The sequence below is a fragment of the Microtus ochrogaster genome, unplaced genomic scaffold, assembly GCF_000317375.1.
Source record: "Microtus ochrogaster isolate Prairie Vole_2 unplaced genomic scaffold, MicOch1.0 UNK10, whole genome shotgun sequence".
Taxonomy (NCBI): domain Eukaryota; kingdom Metazoa; phylum Chordata; class Mammalia; order Rodentia; family Cricetidae; genus Microtus; species Microtus ochrogaster.
The window spans coordinates 2,791,685-2,807,547 of record NW_004949108.1 but is presented as its reverse complement, the minus strand read 5'-3'; the positions used below and the strand labels follow the sequence as shown (position 1 = coordinate 2,807,547).

General features: G+C 50.0%; 1 protein-coding gene across 4 annotated transcripts in view; it reads right to left on the bottom strand.

Moving 5' to 3' along the window:
* Asap2 (ArfGAP with SH3 domain, ankyrin repeat and PH domain 2) overlaps nt 1–15,863 on the bottom strand; it is a 151,293-nt gene that overhangs the window by 72,879 nt on the left and 62,551 nt on the right. For all 4 annotated transcript variants that reach the window (XM_013353523.2, XM_013353524.2, XM_013353525.2 and 1 more), the window contains exon 3: nt 7,936–8,081. In XM_013353523.2, the coding sequence (XP_013208977.2) occupies nt 7,936–8,081 (146 nt within the window). The remainder of the gene's footprint in view (nt 1–7,935; nt 8,082–15,863) is intronic.

Sequence of the window (15,863 nt, the reverse complement as noted above, 5' to 3'; positions counted from 1 at the left end):
GGCTAAAAGCAGAGCAGTATTGACTGGAGCTGGGGAGACAGGATCCTTAGAGAACAAGGAACACTGGGGGGAAGGGGGTGTCTCTAAACCTGAGGCGTGGCAAGAGGCCCGGCTTCAGGGAAGGTTCCAGAAAGCACAAACTCATTTATACAGGTGGTTCTTAGGATGTGGGTAATATATTTTGAAAAGGCTTTTTAAGTTGCCTGCTGGAAGAAGCAACTGGGCTAAAGGAGTTATTAGGAACACCACATTCTGTTCTCGGAGAGCACCGGATTTAACTTCAGCTCCCTCCACGAGGAGCCACTCCCTGGTTTGGTTTGTTTACAAATAGACATTCATAAACACACACACCACACACCACTAAAATAAACCTTAAAAATCAAAATGGCAAAAGTAACTGTAGAAATATAACAGAGCCTCCGTTAGAGGCTTCACTAGGGAGTCCCCCTGCTCCCCCTGGGCCTCAGTGCCGGTCAGCAGCAAGACCAACAAGTCCGAGGCCTCTGCAGCATGTACTCAGGCTAATGGACTAATAACCCCAAAAGTTCAGATGGACTGAGATACTCCTGGACAGGAAAGCCAACACAGTGACGACATCTTTCTTCTTAGCACCCAGGGATCTTGTGATAAGATCAACAGCCAACCTCCTTTGGTACTGACAACTCTTGAGACTGCAGGGACAGATCTGTGGATGGAATCTCCCGCCCCAAAATCCCCCTGGTATTCGTCTCTGGAACATCCCCAAGTGCTTGGGCACAACATCTCCACTCCCGAGAGACCCCCTTTATCAATCTCATCGAAGGACAACCTGCTCCTGGAGAGACCTATCTCCTCTCTCAGAGTCTTCACATCGCCTTGATCAACCCTGATCTTACACAGGCAGCTGTTAAACACTCCACCGCCAAGTTTTGCTGGGCAGAAATGAACACCCCGGCCATAACACTGAGGCAAGGATTAACTTAACCTCAGGCGACCACTGAGAACATTTGTCTCCACTGTAAACTAGCCTTGTAAAACGCCTTGGGAGCAGCAAGCACTCCTAAGTACAACGGTCACTTCATCAAGCCTGTGACTACCGTGAGCCAACACACAAGCTTCTAAAATTTCATCTTTCCCTCCTTCCCTCTTCCAGTCTTTCTGGAGTTCATTCGAACAAGATGAGTCAACTGCAGGCAAAAGTCTATAATCTCATAAGTACAATCGAAGTTCCTGGGCCAGCAAGACAGAGGCGCACACCAAGCAGAGGTCAGGAACACCAGAACTAACAACTAGAAGGGGTGGTACTGCACCTGCCAATGCCACCTTCCCATGCTGCCCATCCTCACCATCTTACTTTGGAACCTTAAAACTCCTCAACGTCAGCCCTCCTCACCTCACCTCAGCCCAGAAAGCAGCGTCTCATCTGCCCCAAGCTCCACTCTCTCTGGGCCCGAGATCTTGGATCCACGTGCGAGGTGGCGCTAATGGATGGCGTGGCGTACTGCCCTCCAGAATGGACGCCAGCTGCCTGTGCCTCTCGTCAGGACTGAGTTCCTGCTGTGGCTCGTGGCCTAACGCACTGGACAGAGGATCATTTCCATCAGCGCGGAGGTTCTCCTCCATGCCGATGCTTCAGCACATAGCTTCAAATGTTTTTAAGCACGCCTACCGAGGGGTAATTCATAGCACAAACCACACACATTTGAAAACGTTAGGACATGAAATGAGGGTTAGAACACCCATGAAATCATGTCACTATCCAATGTGTCATACCAACACCTCCCAAAATGGCTTGTGTTCATGCCTAGTCTCCAGGTAGGTTATTTACCTGCTCCCGTCCTCAAGCAAAAGCTCCCACCTCCCAGCATCTCTCAGAGGTGGGATCTGTAGTACTAACTCCTCACCATCTGGCTCCTTGAGACTCCCGCTGATGTGTCTACCCATCATCCCTTCCTCCCTAATCACAGTATAAAGACACACCACGATTCATTTATCCTGCTGTGGACAGATATTCGAGTTGCTTCCAGCCTAGGTGTGACTGTTGTTGTCATGTGCGGGACAGGGACTCTTTCAAAGACAGTCAGGGTATCCTTCTTACAAGGTAATGTTTGAGCAGAGTCTGAAGCAGGCAAGGCAGAGAACGAGGAGAGTCCGGTAGAAGATTCTTGGCAGAGAGGATGGCTAACACAAAGGACCTGTGCGGAAGTGTACCTGCCAGGCTCAAGGGTCAGTTCTCCATGTTCTTTCTCAAAGTCGCTTTTCTGAAAGAACAGACACCTAAGCAGAAAATTTTTGGAAAAGACAATGGCTGGGATACGCCACCAAATGGCACAGGGGCATTTCATCTCATCTGTCACAGCCGTCCTGAGAAGTAAGCCTTGCTCTTCCCACGGAACAGATATGGAAACTGGGTAGGGCCTTCTCCTGGTCCCCAAATCATACAAATAGGAATGGGTAGAACTGGGCCAGGAGCTGTGAAGTCAGAGTTCTTTCCATGGTTTCACAATAGAGCATTTCACATCCCAGCCCCCAGAGTAAGAGGGCTCTCAGCCAGACTGAACACATCCTCAGCATGCTTCCTTAAGACCGGTCCCCTTGAATGCAAGGCAGCCAGCACATATACATCAAGAAACTTTCTAAGCAAAATTATCTGGCCCACTTTTGTTCTTGATATAGATATAACATTCCCCTAGGCAATGGATGCTGGTGTCTTAGACTATCTAACACACACACACACACACGGGAGGTGGAGGATGTTCCTGTCTACATAGGGGAGCCTACTGGGCAGACGCCCTCCATCCTGTCTCTTTGGCAGCAGCATCACCTTGATAAGTTTAGAGAAAGCCCCAGCCAATCTTGAGAGTTTAACACAAACTAAAAGACCAAATGAAGCCAGCTGCCAAAAACACAGTCGATTTCACACCGCAATAAGAGAGGGACAGCTTTCCAGGCTGGTAGGACTCTAGGAAGGCTAGCGGCCTGCAAAGCACACGGTAGGTTCTCATAAAAGATAGACAAAGTGCAACTCACTGGCCTGCACAACACCTGCTTGTGCACGGCCAAGTGCCAGGCCCTGTCTCAGCTCTCCTCCCTGTTCCGGGGGGCCTAGGCAGCCTGTCACCTCCCACAACAGTGTCTGTCTCCCACTTTCTCAGGCTTTGTCATGGTGGCACACACCTTTAATCCCAGCACTCAGGAGGCAAGGTAATTGATGTGGGTCGCCCCTCTGCCAGGAACTAAAGCTACTCACTTCTGCTTATCCAATCAGAGCCTAGTGGCCTGCTCTGATCGCAGCTGTGGTGTCTTCTATGTCCAGGCAGCTGCACAGAGCAACAGTGATGACCAAGAGATGCTCAGTGGAGCTCCTGGGTCCTCTTTTGGTATGAGAAAATGGAAATTCCTCAGCTTAGAGATACAGTAGCCCTCACACAGTAACTCCGCCCTCAGCCCTGCCTCCCCAGCTCCTGTTCTTCAAGCGAAGGCTCAACGTCTTCACTTGAGCAGGTTCTGCGACTGTGACTTCCCATTATCAGAGACAAGACATTTCTCTGAAGCTGACCTTGCGGAAATCAGTCCCAGCTTGAAGCTTGTCATTCAAAAGTCCCTTCTCGCCATAGAAGTGTTCCAAGGGAAATCTCTCCAGAATTCTTGTGCTCCTCTGAGAAGGGAAAAGAGTCTAAGAAGCCGAGCTGCCTTTACGACCTGTTTAGTGCCACAGTGTTCGTTCTAGAACCACCTGCTTTCTCCCTTGATTCTGTCCCGACTCTTCAGTCTTTTTAACGGTGAGAGTCTCGTGTTGTTAGGAAGAAAATCTCATTTCATACTAAGTCGGCCTTCCCTGGAGCTGGTCCAGCGGTTTTGGAAGTATCCTTTTAGGCCTCCAAACAGGCAGGTGGTAATTATCTTTTGGGAAAGCACTGAAGTGCCTTTTCAAGGTCTGTGGGAGATCAACAAAGAGTCCAAAAACAGGTGACCCAAAACAAGACTTTGAAAGTGTACCCCCCAAAAAGAGAGTTCTCCTATCGTCAGCTCAGCTGTGGCCCGGCACTCCTATGGTCGACAGTGGTGAGCACTAGTGAGGCTCACAGATACCTTCTCTCTGTCTTTATTTTTGTTGGAAAATAAAACCAAAGATCAGCACTCCACAAAGTGAAAACTTGGAAACATGTGCCCTCAAAGTTCCCAGCACCAGGTTTCGTGAGTTTACAGGTTGGAACAACCCCAAGAGACCACCTAGGCGCTTGGCGGCAATTTGCTAGCCCTTTCCACTTGTTCAGTTTGCGGCCACATCGGCCACGTGAGGTGGGACAGTGGGCCATCTCACTGTCCTTTCAGCTGGGAATCCAGCCCTCAGGCTGTCTGCACGTACCTCCACCACACTTAACCCTGCCCTGCTTCCTCTCACTTTCCATCCTTCCATCCCCCCAAATGCCAACAAGAAGCCTCCTTGGGTATCAACATGAGTTTGGGTTATACGACCTCATTTTGGACCCCAGCTCGGTCCCTCGACGGCTAAGGCCCACTTAGCCTCTGCACCCCATGCTCATGAGGTGGCGGAACAAGCTCTTGTGCATGGCAATCACCAGAAGCAAAGGAAATGGAGTAGCTTTAATGTCCGCGTTTGCCGCACCATGGACGCTTACCATGTCCTGCCATGAGACTTCCACTCTGCATGAAGTCTGACGGCACCTGCACCCAGTGACACTTTTCAGATTCTGCAAGTGGCAAAGCCACAGTCTGGCCAGCAAGGCATCGGGCACAACACGGAGGCCAAGCTCTGCTCCGCTCTCCGCTTTCACAGAGAATAAAAGATAGAAAGAACTGCCCAAATGAGTAACTGAGACCCTAAGGTCCACACCACGGTGCAGGTGGCCTTTATTAGCAGTATATACTCCAAAGTAACAAGGCGCTCTGGTCCTCGAGATTTTGGCTCAATACGCCATTGGGACCCTCCGTTATCCAATCTCTGCAGCAGGTGCAAAACTGACTCAATCCATGGGATTGATCTAAGGATTAAAGGTGCTAAAAAGTGGGGAAGCACCTGGCTGGCTTTAGTCTATATCTAAAAATAAACGGAGAAAGTCCAGAGGGATGAGTGGGCAAACATTTTAAAAACGAGCTGCCCAGGGATGTGAGGAGAGGACAAACGCTTCCCATCCGCCTCCAACATTCCCAGCTGAGCCGGGCAGGCTGCTCTCCATCCTCAATCGGTGCCCACCTTCCCGCCCTGACTCCATCCCTCCTCTCCAGCCTCCCTCTTTCCTTGCTAAAGCACATCCAGCAAGGGTTTCAGAGAAATGATGCATGGGGGCTAGCCATCCGGAGCCTTGTGTATGACAACATCTTTGATCGTATGCACAGGTTCAGCGGCTTAGGCCTGAGGCCAGGCAGAGCCATTTTTCCCTCAGTAGTTCAAGGTATTGCCACATCTTAGAGTTTCTAACGGTGCTGCTGTGTCCAAGGCTAGCCGGGGGATTCATCTTTATTGGGTTTCCTAACTGACGTTTTTCCTTTAGTTTTTGTTCTGTTTTCTGGGAGATATTTTTTTTCTACCCAGTCTTGTCGTGTGTGTGTGTGTGTGTGTGTGTGTGTGTGTGTGTGTGTGTGTGTGTGTTTGACATGTCCATAAAACTTAAATGCAGATGTCCAAGTGCAGAGGTCAGAGGAACAAGCTGGGTGTTGATCCTCAGATGCCTTCTGTATGAGTTGCGCTCCTTATTGCTCTGCAACGTTGCCACGTAGGCCAGACTAGCGAGCTTGCCAGCTTCCAGGGATCCATCTCTTTGCTTCCCATCTTGCCTTCAATGGAATTACGAGTGTGCTTTATACATGGATCCTGGGACTCCAAACTCACATCCTCATGCTTATGAGGCAAACGTTCTACCTATACCAACTAATCCACCTCCTCAGCCCCCAGGGTTTTATGGTTTTTTTGGTGACAGGCTTTCTCTGTGTAGCCCTGGCTATATTGGAACTCGCTCCACGGACCAACCTGGCCTCAAACTCAGAGACCGGCCTATCTCTGCTTTCCGAGTACCGAAATTAAAGGGGTATGCCCCCTTACCTGGCTGTCCGCAGATTTTAATTCTATACTTTCAAACACTAATGGTCTCCCACATCCCGAACTCCTCCAATAACCAGGAACACCTCACCCTCCCAATACACATGCAGGATTCCTTTAGGTCTGCTGGCGATTGTCCTATGCACACAGTTGCTTCAATGTCTTCTTCCGCCCTACACGTCTCCCGCCATGTCCTTTCTCCTGCTTATACTGGTCTCTCGCCCTTGAGGATGCTGCTGTGCACCCACAAGTCATGCTCTTAATGCTGACTGGCCACTTGGCACTGAGTTCGGGGACCACAGTGACTTTTCCCTAGGGAACCCTGCCAGGTCAGCCTCTAGAGAGCTTTACCCTGGTCATGCAAAGGAGGCCCTTGCTCCCTTCTGAACCACCAGCTCCAGTCTGCCACAACCTTGGGGGAAGCAGGCTCCAAGAGGCAGTGTGCAGCCTGCCACCGTTTGGGACAGGGACAAAGAGGGACAGAGTTTATAATGCCAAGAGGTTCCAGATTCAGCCAAGTTAAAACAAACCGGCAAACAAGCAGAGAAAATAACCTGAGCGTTGTGACAGCTATTTCCTTCTAAGAAAGTATTTTCAGGAAAACATACGAGAGAGACAGCCCTTCCTGTAATAAACTCATATACGGCACTCCCTGCTTCCCGCCCACTGACACAGCCCCATGGACCAATCACCACCGCCGCCGCCTCCGGGAATGAGTTGCTTCTTTGCTCGGCAGAAGCTGAGAGGAGAAATGAAAATATTTTGCTGCCTGTGTCCTCTGCAGAGTACGACTATAGCCTGACCTGGCCTTCTGGAGTCTTTAGAAGATGCTAAGGGAGAAAAACAGGAAGGAAATGCTGCAGAGATCTCCAGGGCACACCCCACTTGGGGAAACAACCACTCACCAGGGCAGGACCACAAACCCTCTCGCCTGCTTCTTCAGAATCCTGTTCCCACAGCAGGGACAGCACTGGGCTGCAAGCATAAGGGACGCCTGCTCCATTCCCATGCTATCAAGCAGTGGCCACAGGTGCCCACCCTGCGTTTCTCTGCACCTGGGGCCCCCCAGCCCTCTCTTTCAGTCCTGGAGTCCTTTAACTAGCCATGGTATACAGGTTACCTTGCTTCCTCTGAGTTCTATTAGATATGACCAACCTGGATGCCCTCTATCACATGGTGGTTTAAGTAGGAATGGCCCCCATAGGCCCATATATTGAATGCCTGGTCCCCAGTTGGTGGAATTGTTTGGGAAGGATTAGGAGGTGTGGCTTTATGTGCTGTGGAGAGTGGGCTTTGAGGTTTCAAAAGTCCCAATCATTCCTGGTTAGCTCTATCCCTTCTCTGCCTGGTGTGGCATGTGGATCTCTCGGCTGCTGCTCCAGCACCATGTCCCATGCCGGCCTGCCTGTTGCTGTGCTCCCCACCATGATGGTCACGGACTCTAACCTGCCGGGGCTGAAAGCCAGCCAGCCCCCAGCGAACCCAGCGAACTTTCTTCTATAAGCTGCCTTGGTCATGGAGTCTCTTCGCAGCCACAGGGAACTATACTAGACACCAATCAGAACACACTAGTCTTTGGTTTCCAAAGTCTAAACTAGAGTCAGGGGCCCTGAAGAAGACATGAGAATTTACCCATTCCATCCTGCGCCTGAGTGTTTAAAGTGCCAAGCTAAGTTTAAGCCATATTAAAGAAATAAATTAAAACTAAGCCGTTGCTCCAAATTTACCTACTATAAACACGTAGAAAGTATAGTTATCTTAGGCCCTGCAGAAACCAGACATTATCTCCACAGATGATTAGAAACGAACCACTCTGGCCGGCTGCCAGGTCATCTTCTGGGGGGAATATGACAGACATTTCACACACCACAGCCGCGCACACGGTGAACACTGACCAGGTTTTTGAAGAGTGCTGTCAACTCCTTGGTGAAGACGGAGAACTTCAGAAACGCACTTCCTAAGTCTGGGTCATCTCTGCACACGCAGTTACCGCCGAACTTCTCCAGAGCCTGGGTGTACTGCTCCTCGTTCTCCACATGTGCTGTAAAAGCAAGCGGAGGGGCTGTTAGTGGACCCACCCGGCAGTCGGGGCCTTCTCGGTCACAAACATGGCCCAGGAGTTAAACACGGAGTGTGTCCTCAGACAACGCTGAAGAAAAGTCGTTACTAGTCCAAGATCAAACCACTGTACCCAAGGAAGCAGCCGTCGACATGAGAGAACGTGTCCCATCGGCTCCCTCATCTGCAGCACACACCAAGACCTTCAGGTACCCCATCTTCCCACGGCTTCCCAGAATCCTCCTCAGCCTCATCACCACACTGGTCACTCGTCTAAGAAGGGTCCTAGCCCCTCTTAGAAATGTAGACGATGCAGACCAGCTCCTCTCCCGCTAAAGCTCAGGACACCAGTCATAGCTACCCGCCACCATCACCACCTTACGGAGAGACAACGGTGCTCTTTGAAGTCCAGACCTAAGCCTTCAACAGGGCGGTCTTCAATGTCTCTGTTCTGTGCCTCCCCTGCCCAGGACACTCCCATCCCAGCCTATCCTTTCTCCATGATGCTCTAAAGACTGTCCTGCGCCCTGGGTATCTGAGTTTGTACCTCCCCTCTCGTTCCGCTCACATGTCACTGAGACTGTCAGGGAAGTCTGCTCTTACTGGAAGGCTTAGGAGGCACCATGTCCGTGGCCTCCACTGGCACCTGGGTATTTCTGGGGAAGCTAACGTAGACTAGCAAACACTGGAGGAATTTAAATTCCGATGCCTCAGTCTTTTTATTTTGAAGAACATTCCAGGGCTGGGGCTGTCGCTCAGTGGCAGAGTGCTTATTTAGCATGTACAAAGTCCTGAGGTGGGGAGGTTCCGGAAAGAGGCCCAGGAATTCTAGATAATTAAATTCTAGACTACATTGAGTAAGCAAATTAAGTTATACGCTCGTGCACCACACACACACAGAATCCTGAAGTGTGTTTGTATCAATCAAATTAAGACACAAAGGTGCACATCCGCACGCGCACACACTCACTCATGCACCCTCCTGAAGAGTGTTGGTATCACAAGAGAAGCCCCCAGAAGATCTGGGCCCCAGTTCTGTGGGCATCTGTGTGGTTACTAGGTCAGAGAAACCCTCACTAAACCTACTGTATTGATTTCATAAACGACAGAGGCTTGCTGGGTCCCGGTGTTGGAATGTAGAAATATTCAATGTAGGATAAGGACACACGGAGCACAGGACAGCAGTAATGGTGGCCACAGACATCTAAACAGAGCAAATACATTTCCAACTTCCCTATCCATGGCTAGAAAACTGGGACTCAAGATCAAATAAACAATCCCGGGAAACAAAGCTGCACGGCTTCAACCCTAACTGTGTCCAGTTCCCCGGCCCGTTCCTCCCTTCTCCTCCACACACGTTTCACGTCTAAAAATAGCTTACCTCGGGCCAGCAAGACAGCTCAGCGGGTAACAGTGCTTTCCATGCAAACCTGACAGCCATGGGTCAATTCCCAGATCCCACATGAAGGTAGAAAGAGAGAACGGATTCCACGGAGTTGCCCTCTGATCTCTCTATGTGTGCTGTGGCGTGCATGTGCTCACACACAATAATAAATAACTTTTCAAAAATCAAAAACAGTTCACCTTGCTAAGACGAAAAGTACTCAGTTTTTAGATTTTTAAATTCCATTACACAGGTAGATCAATAATCCCTATGCATAACTATAACTAGATGTGTTTATATTTATATATTTACAAATATAAAAATAACACATATATTTACATGCACAACTCTAACTCACGTGGTGAACTCTGAAGCACAGACCCCTTCCAAACCACATACTGTTGTTTTTGTTTTTTAAACTATCTCAAAGTTGTCAGGCAAGACAGGCAGGCCCAATGTGGTTTCAGCCCAGAACTGATGACCACTGCAGATATCTGGTACTGGCCATTTCCACTGGGCATGAAAAACAAGAAGCAAATTCAGTTGCTTCCCTGCTCTAGGGTTTGTTTGCCTAGAAACCCAGCCCAAGGATGCCCAAGGTGTGTGTGTGTGTGTGTGTGTGTGTGTGTGTGTGTGTGTGTGTGTGTTTGTATTGTTGCGTGTGTGGTATTTGTGTTTGCATGTGTGTTTGCATGAGTGGTGTCTGTGTTTGTGCGTGTTTGCATGTGTGTGTGATGGGCACTTCCTTCGTGGTTCAAATGTGCTGAAGCATCTCACTGTAGACTGTATGCCCTGAATTTCTGCGTCTTCCTGGTATGCCTGGGGCAGTGCCCACTGTGAGAATAGTCAATTCGCCCGTAAGCCTGGTAATTGATTGCTCCAGATCACCCCCAACTTGGAAATTTTCCTACTAAGAATTGAGAGCACTCCAACGCTTTTATCGTTCTTTTGCCAAAAAAACAAACCTTAAAATAGGAACCTAAAATAAATAGCCTGGGAATGAAGTTCTGGAAAGATCCCAAGACGAACCCGTCAGCTTCCATTTACAGAGCCGAAAGCTGTTCTCTGGGACACTCACTCTCTCACCTCCCCTGCTTCAGAGACGGCACATCTTCTGCTCCAGTCCTTGGGATCCCGAGCCAAGAATCTCTCGTCTGGGAGGTTCCGGGAGATGGGAATCTAAACTGCAGGAACCACCACAGAATCCCGGTTCTCTCTGAATACATTTCTGTCCCCACACCTCACTGTGCGGAATTCAATCAATTCAAGAGATGAATGAAATGAACTAGGGTCCACCCACACAGGAACGTATCAGGAAGCCTAAGCAGGCAAGGACTTTAGAGGAAAGGGTTAGGTTCGTCTTGTGCTCAGCTTACCTAACTGTCATTTTAAATATATATATCAAGGGCCCAAAGAATGTGATTCAAGAAAAAAACGACTAGATCTAAAAAGGCAAAGGCAGCTCCTTGCTCCTCCTTAGCGGGCACACACACACGCACACACACACACAAACACACACACACACATACAGATGAGGAGTCAAGGTGGCACAAAACGCTGAGGGTGCAAGCAACAACACAGAGCAACAAAAGATGGGGAGGGGCTGGCATCAGCCAATTAACCTCCAGCTGCCGACACACTGAACACCTCCAACTTCGATTATGAGATTGCTTTCATTCATAACGTTTAGCACAGCAACAGAAGAGTGGCAGTGTTCTCTCTATAGAGGGACCAGGGACAAGCATGCTCATGGGAGCAGGCATTAATGCCTGGGGAAAGAGACATCGGGTACACTGCTTCATGCCAGGCACCAACGTTCCAAAGATGGGTCTGAACCACCAAGAGGGAACGGAGTTGGGAAGCTCCAGGGAACCCTGGAGAGTTCCACATGTTTAATTAAAGTCCCTGCCCACACCAGGGCTCTCTACCTGAAACCCCACTACCCCGTCCTGTTCTAAAGATGCTGAGAAAGAACCCACCCTAGCCCTCCCTTTACAGAGAGCAAGCCAAGGCATGGGGAAGACAGCAAGTGCATCCGGTCACACAGTGAGTGGCCAATGGCCAACCCGAGCAGACCTCTGGCTCGCTGACTCTCAGCCCAATGCTCTCCCTCCACACCAGGAACTGCTGCCACCTTAGCTCAGCTCACGTCCCTGCCTTCTGCCCTAGGCTAAAACAAAGGTCACACCCTTCCAGTCAAACCAACAGCTCAAAATGCCATCATCGAGGAGGAAGAAAATTAGGCGGGACATTCGCACACCAACCCGGCCCCAAACTCTGCATCACCCCTAGGGCCACTGCAAGCCCTAGCTTCACATAAGACGGTGGCCACCTGGAGTCTGGCTGAGAAGCTTCCGCTGAGTCGGCACATTCAAGCCACTCAGACAGCGGGTGAGGGGAGCATTCAGGGAGACACTCTATGATAGCAGCGCTGTGAGACACTCCCCAGACGACATGATTAATATTATGTGCACAGCATGTTCACATAAAGATATTCCAAAGTGAGGTCATAGCCTCGGCCCGACATGTCTGTCGCCTGGTTTTGGCTCTAACCTAAAGCACACAGTTCTTAAGGGGATAAGGTAAACTCTCTCAGGTGACCTCACTTCCTCACCGTCATTTCCCATCCCCAGGGAGGGGTGGTTTAGAATTCATTTCTAGGGTCAGGCCCAGATGAAGAGCTGAGAACAACCATCCAACTGACAACATGGTGGTCTGTAATAAAGCCTGGGAAATGCTCACGCCATTTGAGAACCCCGCTTCCAGGAATCCATCTAAAGGGGGAAGCCGAGATTGACAGAGCACTGTGCAGCTGCAGGGAAGGCAGTCTGCAGAATGCAATGGGGAATGCACACAGTTGGAATGGGGAATGCACACAGTGCCAACAAGGGCGCGCTGGCTCAGGGTCAGCACTCCTCCAGGACAGCACGTGAGGGTGGCTTCGAAGGAGCTATTTTTAATTTTTATGTGTGAGAGTGTGTGATGTATGTGATATGTGTGAAAGTGGTGTGTGAGTGTGTGTGACTGCAGTTTCAGGCAGTCACTGCACACACACGGCGCACAGACATACAGGCAGGCACACACCGTAAACATAAAATACTTTTTAAAAGATCACTGTAGTCTGTCATTCTCTCCCAGAACTTTCCCTGGAAGAGACAACATGAGCAAGGAGGCAGTGTGCCTCCTCTAGCAAGACTGGCGTCATTCAGGGAGACACTCCTTCCCAACCCTGCACTTTCTCCAATCCCTGGAGCCCTTTCCATTTCAAAGCTCCCACAAAGGCTACTGGTTCCAACAGATGCCACCCTGGTAGGGACTGAATCTGGCTGTGGCCAACACAGATCTCTGACAGTGGTTAGATCTAACAGTGGCTGACCCCTGCCTGAGATCCTGGGTAGAACCCCTTATCCTGTTCAGACAGGACAGAGGCAACTCAGAGGCTCCTACTGCTCACTGCGCACTGGAGTCAAGCAAAGATGCAGGGCTGACGGATCTGTGCGACCCGTGACCCGTTCATCATGTTGCTGGTTTCTGTCCCTTTAGAACACAGGCTCTGGGTACTGAGAGCACCAAGTCCACCGTGCTTTCATTCTGTATGCCCTAAGCACCCATCATCTAAGAGAATAAAACCCAGTCAAGTGGGAAGCCTATGATGCTAATGAATAAAGATTCCTATAACAAGCCTCGCCCTCAAGCAGCAAGCCTCTACCAGAGAAAAAGGCTCAACTCAGTCTATTCCCTGTAAACACAAAGGCTGGAACAGAGCCTGGGCAGAGGCAGCGACCAATGCAGGGCCTCCTGGGACCAGATAATGAAGTGTTTTCCCCTAGGTAATAGAAAGAACTGGAAGGTAATTTAAAGGGTCATAAAACCTGTGTTAAGAAGATGAATGAGGGGAGGCTGTGACTGTATATATGTGTGGGTGGGTCCTAGCAATTAGGGGTGGCTGTGTGTGTGTGGGGGGGGTGAGTCCTAAAAAGATGGCTCAGTGGATAAGTGTGATTGCTCTACAGGTATAAGGACCTAAGTTCAAATCCTCAGCACCCTTGTAAAAAGCCAGGTATGGCCATGCATGCATGCAGCCCCACTACTAGGAGGCAGAGATATGTGGAGTCCACACCCCAAGAACTCGCAGGCTGGCCACCCTAGTCAAAAAAGGCAAGCTTTAGGTTTAGTGAGAGATCTTGTCTCAAGGCAAGAGAGGGAAACAGCTGATGACCTGTTGGCCTCCACAAGCACACCAATGACACATCACAGACAGACAGACAGACAGACACACACACACACACACACACACACACGGTGGACTGGGAGCTAGGTGTGGCTCATGCCTAGAATCCCAGCACTGGAGAGGCTGAAGCAGAAGGATCACTGTGAGTCAGAAGGCTAACCTGAGCTACACAGTGAATAGCAGGCAAACCTGGGCTATAAAATCAGAGCGACCTCTCAGTTAAAAAAAAAAATTGGGAGAAAAAAAAAGAGCCGGGGAGAGGTGGGGTAGAAACAAGGCAATGACTAAAGCTTTAATCCGAGAGTGCAAACCTGCTAAAACAACAAGGCGCAACGGCACTGTGAGGAAAAGAGGAAATCCTCCAGCATCGAGGCCACAGAGGCTTCTGGCAGTTTCCTCCTGAGAATCCAGGACAGGATGCGACTAAAGATGAGCTGGGGGCTGCCTGACTCATGCAGGGCCTCTGCCTGAGCCAAGGTAAGGACGCTGCAGGCAGCTCTCCTCAAGACACTAATGCCCAGGGGTCCTGGGGCCAAAATCAGGAAGGGACTTTTGCTGCACGTGATGGACAAAATTTTACATCCAATTGTATCTTTTACTGGAGGAAGCCCTCCTGTTGGTCAGGCGATGTGATGTTGCGTTTAGCCTTTCCCCTTTGGGTTTTATTTCATCCGCCTGGGGACACAATTCCCATTGGTTACAACGATGACCTGGTGAGACATTCTACCAACCCATTCCCAGACCCCAAGCCAAGGAGCCAGGACAGCTCCTGGGTTTGGGGAGGGGCAGTCAGAGCACCTCCAAAGTCAGTCCAAAGCCTCACTCAAGAACTCCACTGCTGTGGAGACCACACTGAGGAGAAAGCTTCCATCTTGTGGTAGTTCTGCCGGATCTGTCGACTGAGGAGACAGGTTCGAACTCGGCAGGGTGATCTGGCCTGTGCCTTACAGTAAAGGCAAGCAATGCCGGTGACTGTCTACCGGGGAAGTGACAGTTTGCACCACCAATGGCTCTTCACTTTCTGGCTCGCAGAGGCACCAGTCAAATTCACAAGAATGTTCTAGATTGTCTCTCCAGGCATGTTAGATGTAGAGAATTTGGGGGACTGCACATACCCCCATGGAGTCCAAACTGAAGACGTCAGAGCGTTTCCCACCAATCAGAACTCTACCCACATGTGTGACTCAGGCTGACACTCACAGGCTAAGCCACAGGCTAGGCGTTCCCGTGATTAACGTGACAATCACAGCCGACAGGATTCCCTCAGCCAGGGTGCATTCCAGTCACTGCAGTGAACCACCAGAGACACTGGGCTAGCAGCCAGAAGCAGAACTAACGGGAAACACCGCCAGACATCAATCCCCGTAGTCACCTCCTCTCCAATCCGCTGCTAGAACCTTCCAAGGAGCAGCTCACAGTTCCTTTTGTACTTAAGTCAAAACCTGCTCTCATGAAACCATCTTTTAGGAAAAAAACAATTCATCGGAGTGGTGGTGCATGCCTTTAATCCCAGCACTCGGGAGGCAGAGGCGGGCAGATCTCTGAGTTTGAGACCAGCCTGGTCTGCAGAGCGAGTTCCAGGACAACCGGAGATACACAGAGAAACCCTGTGTCGCACATGTCCTCTAACGCAGGAAGTCCTGAGTTCTTCAGCACCCCTCAAAGACAAGCTTCTGGCCCTCCTATCCCAAGGTTCTTTGATTCACTCAGTAGGACAACGACCTTCACCAATGACCTTCACACTCCCCTGAGGTCACCTAAGGCACAAGGCACCTCCTTCAGACCTGTGACCAGCCAAGACCACCTACAGACTGCTCAGCAGGACGGTCAGGCTTGGGGGAGCTGTGTGCAGGGCGCTCCTCCTTTGGATATCCTCACCATGCCCTAACTGGGCACCAACTACCCCACCTGCCAAAGGTCAGTATCTAACTCAGTCTTCCCGCTTCCTTAGCACACTGCCTGGCCAGCAGCAAACAGGTGAACATCTGCTTTTTGTTATTATTACTATTCTACCATTAAGCTTACAAAGGCCAGCAGAACACATGCCGTTTTATGACGTTACAATTCACTATTTCTTTTCTTTCTTTTCTTTTTTTTTTTTTTGGTTTTTCGAGACAGGGTTTCTCTGTGGCTTTGGAGCCTGTCCTGGA